The 5,786-nt window shown below is 42.5% G+C and overlaps 1 protein-coding gene across 1 annotated transcript; it reads right to left on the bottom strand.

Annotated features, from left to right (window-relative positions):
- Positions 1–376: 376 nt before the first annotated feature.
- On the bottom strand, positions 377–2,472 carry LOC149844690 (protein RICE SALT SENSITIVE 3-like). Its single transcript, XM_089985907.1, has 7 exons — positions 2,351–2,472; positions 2,201–2,251; positions 1,964–2,092; positions 1,718–1,823; positions 1,568–1,609; positions 1,426–1,482; positions 377–1,340 (listed from the first exon to the last, which is right to left on the bottom strand). The coding sequence occupies exons 1-7, from the start codon at positions 2,470–2,472 to the stop codon at positions 570–572; spliced, it is 1,278 nt and encodes a 425-aa protein (XP_089842033.1). The 3' UTR covers positions 377–569.
- Positions 2,473–5,786: the final 3,314 nt, after the last annotated feature.

The following is a 5,786-nucleotide window of genomic DNA, read 5'->3' as shown; positions in this document are numbered from 1 at the left end:
ATTCTTTCTTGACAAAAAAAAAATCTCGAGATTTGTGACATTAGCGGTCCCCAACTCCTCTCCCATATTTTTCACCTTTCACTTTTTTTAGCAGCAAAAGATACAATCACCACCGGCGTCTCCGCTTGTCTGGTAGGAGCAGCTAGTGCACGTCACCTTCTGTGTTGGGATGTGTTGCAAGTTCGAATCCCAATGGTATTATTTTCGCGAGGAAAACCCAGGGTAGGCCCCACGAGAATCCCAATCTGGTAGGGTCTGCCTAACCCAGCTTGCCTTTCAATAAAACAAATACACATGAATGGAAAAAAGGGAATGAATTTTTTTCCCTAGAAAGAAAGAAACATGGATCCTTATGCTAGAACCTGAAGAATGATAATGTGAAGCAGCATGTCCTTAGCCAAATGGTGGCACATCTCAGGCAATAAGCAAATCTCACACAAATGACAATGGAGAAAGGAGAATGAACCAAGTACTTCCCCCCTCTTATATACACACACCTTCCCCTCCATTACAAGCAAGAAACAAGAAAATAAAAGAGATTTGGTTGGTGAACAAGCTAAAATGTTTGCTCAATCTAGAAATGTCTCCATTATATCTGAGTACATACCGGCCTCTGGTCCCCTATAGCCCAATGCCTGACCATGATGGTTGCTCTCCACAGATGAGGAAGCCATCCTTGCAGGCATTGTAAAACTCCTTTTGAACTTGTTCTCCATCCTCTTGAACCTATCTCCGCTGCTCACACCATGTCTCTCCAAGCTCAAGTACTCGCTCGCGCTTACGTGCTCAACGTTGGTGCCCACACTTGCAGTCGAATTCGGACTCGAATTCATGGTCTTCCCTACTACAAACTGCTGCAATGGTTTAGTCCTTTGAGCAGAGACACCCAATTCACCCAGTTCACCAATGTTATCTGCACCAAACAGAAGCTTGCTGTCGTCTGCTCGGCCAGTAAGCGCGTTGAAGAATGATAGGCCGTTCGGCCATTTGATATCCGTGCCGTGATCGCCGATCATTTCTTCAATCGGCGGTTCGGATGCGTGGGGGAGGAGAAAGAGATGGGGTTCATCAGTTGGTGGCAAGCTGGTCCTTGCAGTATTTGGAAAGTTGGGAGGAACAATGGCTGTAGTGGATACTGTGGCAGAATGTAGAGGCCTCTGGTAACAGTTGAATATAGCAGGGGGGCGGTTCATCATGGTGGGTTTAGCCAGGTTGGAGGGTGAGGACGATGAGCCATTTCTAGTTGCAGAGAACAGTTGGGAGAGGTAGAACCCTGATTGGTATCCAAGAGATTCAAAAGTGTGCCTCATTCTCAAAACAAAGTGCAGATCTTCAGGTACCTGAATATCCAGATAGACTCGGCAAATATGTTCAACACAAAAGCATCTCATAGTGAACTTAATTGGTGAAAACTTGATAACTCACAATCTTGCAAGACCCAAGTTGCAGAAGTCCATGCGCAGCTTGAATCACAGCAATGGTCTAAAAAAGGTCCCACAAAATTAGGGTGAGAGCAAAAAGATAGTTATCTAATTGTGGAATTTATTACTAAGAATTAAGTTGGTACCTGAATACCAGATGCAAACTGATCTGTCCATTCAGAAGGAAGCTGTGGGGAGTAAAAAAAGTTAAAAATGGCAACATATATTAGCTATTTTTTTCCTTACCAAAAATTAAAAAAATTTAATTTCAATTTGTTTTTCTTTTGGATTCTTACAGCATCAAATGAGCTCTGCCAGTAGTTAGAGATGTTGGGATCACATTCAGAAGGTTCCTTAAATACCCATTTATGGCATTTATCAGAAGCAACCTTTCCCATCAAACTGTTCATGATAAAAACTATCAATCACTTATTCTGACAAAATATTACACATCCGTTGAAAACTAACCAAAAGTAAAAATATGCTATACTTCATTAAATATTTTTCTATATATAACTTTTTAACACCTACCCATTACCCACCCTTCTCCATAATTATACAACTGAATGGACATCTTGCTGAAGGTTTTTCTAACAGGATCATCCCCATCAAGATCTTCTAGACACTCTGCTACTCTTGGCTTACAAAACCCATCTTCCCACATCAGCATCCTGCAACAAAATCAAAAGAAATGAATCCTTGTCTTTTCACATCTTAACAAACAGTTTAGCCTTTCTTTTCTTTCAAGGAAACAAAGTTTTCTCTCAAACATAACTTACAAGCTACCATTGTCATCTCCAACTTTACATCCATTACCACCTCTAGACCTCCTGTAAATACCACAAAAGAACAAAATAACCAGTATTAGAAAAGTTTGTTTTTCATCAAATTGGTCATCCTCTAGCCAGTGAGAGAGAGAGAGAGATTACGGTCGAGGTCTAATGGTCCAGAAGACAGAGTAAGTCCAGTCAGAATTCATGCAGACATTTCTGAGAGCTTCATGGAGTGCCATCATCCCAACTGCGTCCTTGCTCCTGTCTGAGCCCACCATTTTCCTTTTTTCTTTTTCCCCTTCTTTCTGCTATTTCCTTTGCGGTTAGAAAGGAAGAGACTCGAGATTTATTCTGCAACTAAAACTACTACAGAATTACTTGCTTGTAATCCTGAGAGCCTGCTTGGTAATCTCTGCAAGCAAGCAAGCAAGCAAAAGAGAGAGAGAGAGAGAGAGAGTTGTTTATGTTCAAGTGGGGGACAAGCTTTACCTTCTTTGGCCTAAAGAAGAGCGCCCCAGTTGTTAAAGCCAAGGGAACTTTAGCCCTTTGGTTTTTAGCAAATTACAAGCACATACCATATCACTGTCATGAAGGTTTTGATTAGCATCTTTAATGGAAATGAATATCCAATTTGGAGGGTGCCCCCACATATCAGAGCTCCCTCGTCTCAAGATGTCTATTATTGAAAGCAAAAGGAATCACTATCACTAAACTTTGACTGTCAGACTATTAAGTGAGAACAAGTCACATACATATATGCCCAAACAGTAGCAGTGGCAAACTTTGTCTTTCCTTTCCCCTTCTTTTTTCTCTCTTAGGAGTCATTGTAGATACATAGGCTATTTTATGTTCCTTAATTGTTGCTGTTTCTAAGCTGGCACCCTTCTGCATCTCTCGTATGACACGACTAAGTGGAAATCTTAGTAATTGAAACAGCTATACACCCGGGCAGCGAGCCAGGTGAAAAGGTCCTGACCCCTTCATCTTAGGTTCAACTCCTATCCGGTCGGCGGGTGCCTTTAACTGGTGGGCTCCGTAAGGGCTTGGGTGTCGGTGAACCCACCGGGGGTTTACCTTGCAGGAGGGCGGGCTCATTAAGTGACCCAGCTTTCAGTGAGGTTCTTCATCATCAAAAAACTGAAAGAGAGTTGGAGAGTTGGAATAGTAGCATTTCCCCAGTTCACCAAAATCTGACCACAGTCATCCTTCAATGAAATAAAACAATGCTTTCAAACTATGTTCATGATTTGTGTGGAAAGTGATTTTCTTTGTCTTTTCTAATGAATAAAAACCAAACGATTTCATTTCCATTTAGACTAGGATATCTCCTGTCTTACACCAAGAATCTAGGTATCTTTTTCTCTCTTTTTTTTCTTTCATGATCAACCAAGAAAGTTTTTAATCTAATGGAAAGACAGGAAAAAGTAATGCTCTAGCTTCTGATGAAACTGCCTCTTGTTTATCACTTTTGTTTTTGTGATGGGCAAGCTTGGGGGTAACTCCTGTGGGGTTGGAGCCCAAGGTCTATATTTTAGTAGTGTTACCTAAGCATCCAGCTATTTCATTCGACGCCTGCATGTGATTATCATTTACCTCTAGAAAGGTACATAAACACGCCCGGATCTTGGCTCTATCAAAGCAACAAAATGAGGGGTGAGCCCGGGGGTTGGCGTAGTGGGTTGTGGGCCTTGGCTGCTAGACCGGAAGTCAAGGTTCGATCCTCATGATTATCGCTTCTCTATGCAGGCCAACGCGTAACATAGGCCTTGGAGGTAGGGGTCCTAGTCTCATAGTTTTACGTTGCCGGCATGATCACCGTAGGTATGGCATAGGGATAGCAGTGGACCTGGGGGGGGGGGGGGAATGGGGCTCCGCCCTGTCTCGCCTCGTTTGGACCGGGGATGAAGAACATGAGGTGGGGATGGAGGTTAAAATCAAAACCTGTGCGGGGATGGACTTACACTTTTCCCCACCATGCCTCGTCCCCCGTCTCCAATCCCCGCCCTGCCTCATTCCCGATCCTTCTTTAGGGATGACAATGGACCGAGGAGAAATGGAGCCCCACCCATCTTGTTTAGATCGGGGATGAAGGACATGAGATGGGGATGGAGGTTAAAATCAAGACCCGTGCAGGGATGGAGGACAGGATTTTGAGATGGGGCGGGGGTGGAGACCTTGTCCTATGCCCATCAAATGTCATCCCTAATATGGTAGGCTGAGCTAGGCTGCCTGGTAGCCCCGTGGCATTTGAACCCAAGACCCCTCAGTTATGATAGTGCGACCTAACCATCCAAGTGAATTGGAAAATATTTTTGAAGACATATAAGCCATTTTTGTTAATTTTAAAATATAAAGTCGATGCCTGAAATCTCTTTTTTTGAAAAATGTAGTGATATTTTGAAAATTCCAGATAACATTGGCGTATGTAAAATACGTAATATATATATAGAAGCATAAATCCAAAATTTTGTATTTATCACTAATATTGTAATGAGGGTGTCATATTCTAAAAATAACAAAAAATGTTTATTTGCATTAATATCGCGATGGTGTGCTATTTTAAAAATACGATAAATGTGTTTTTTAGCATATATCAACCTTTAAAAATATATACGCAATAAAATCACAATATTTTGAAAATACCATCAATATTTGTGGCGTAGAGTTCAGATCCCAAGAAGTACATGGAGCGACTCGAGTAAATTCCGAGCTACAAAACCGAAAGAAACAGCGAGTGCTTTTATAACAAGCCAAGAAGGCTGGCGATGGAGACAAAAGATATGAAAATCAATGATGTGGTCCTACGAGGGATATTGGAAAAGTAGGGGTGGGAAAGTAAAAAAAAAACAAGGGAAAACAAAAAAAAGGGTGGGAAAGGTGTTTGATGCATGGCGTGGTGGTAATTTTAAGGAAAGTACTGAGTCTAAGGTTGTAAATGTGTCAAGAGATATAGGAGGGCTGCCACGTGCGCACGTGCGATGGCAGGGGATGGTCGGTGGCATCGTGGGGCATACAGAAAGGGCGTGTGGTGGGGGAGGTAGGGAGAGGGTCCTACGGGGGAAAGTGTCCCCTCTTCAAAGGACATCCTCTGGTAAACAAATCTGCCCTCCCGCATTGACCGCTCCCACCCACACCTACACCTTCACCTACCTTTTGCCCTTGCCAGACCGTATCTTTTATGTGGACCTTCCCCCCTTCCAAACCTATTTTTTTTAGGTAGGGCTGTCAACGGGTCAGGTACTTGATCCATCATGCCTAAATAACAATTTATCGCGCTCAGGTTCGGGTTCGGGTTCGGGTTCGGGTTCGGGTTCGGGTTCGGGTTCAGGTTTTATCATGTTATGAAAATAAAATCTTAAACCCAAATCCGTATAATTTCAGATTTTTACTATTAATTACTAAAATTACATATAAATTAAAATATTCAGGTCGAGTCAGGTACCCGACAAAAAAGTCGGATCAAGTCAGGTACCCGACTAAAAATCATAACCCAAGTCTGCCCCGCATATTGCTCGAATCATGTGAGGGTCAGCCCGAATACTATTCGGGTCAGCAATTTTTATGCCTATACTCAAGAATTCGGGTCTTGGTT

Source organism: Nuphar pumila, chromosome 2 (genome assembly GCF_984573655.1).
Source record: "Nuphar pumila chromosome 2, dmNupPumi1.hap1.1, whole genome shotgun sequence".
NCBI classification, from domain to species: domain Eukaryota; kingdom Viridiplantae; phylum Streptophyta; class Magnoliopsida; order Nymphaeales; family Nymphaeaceae; genus Nuphar; species Nuphar pumila.
Note: the sequence above shows the minus strand (reverse complement) of the source record. Positions and strands in the feature narration are given on the sequence as shown.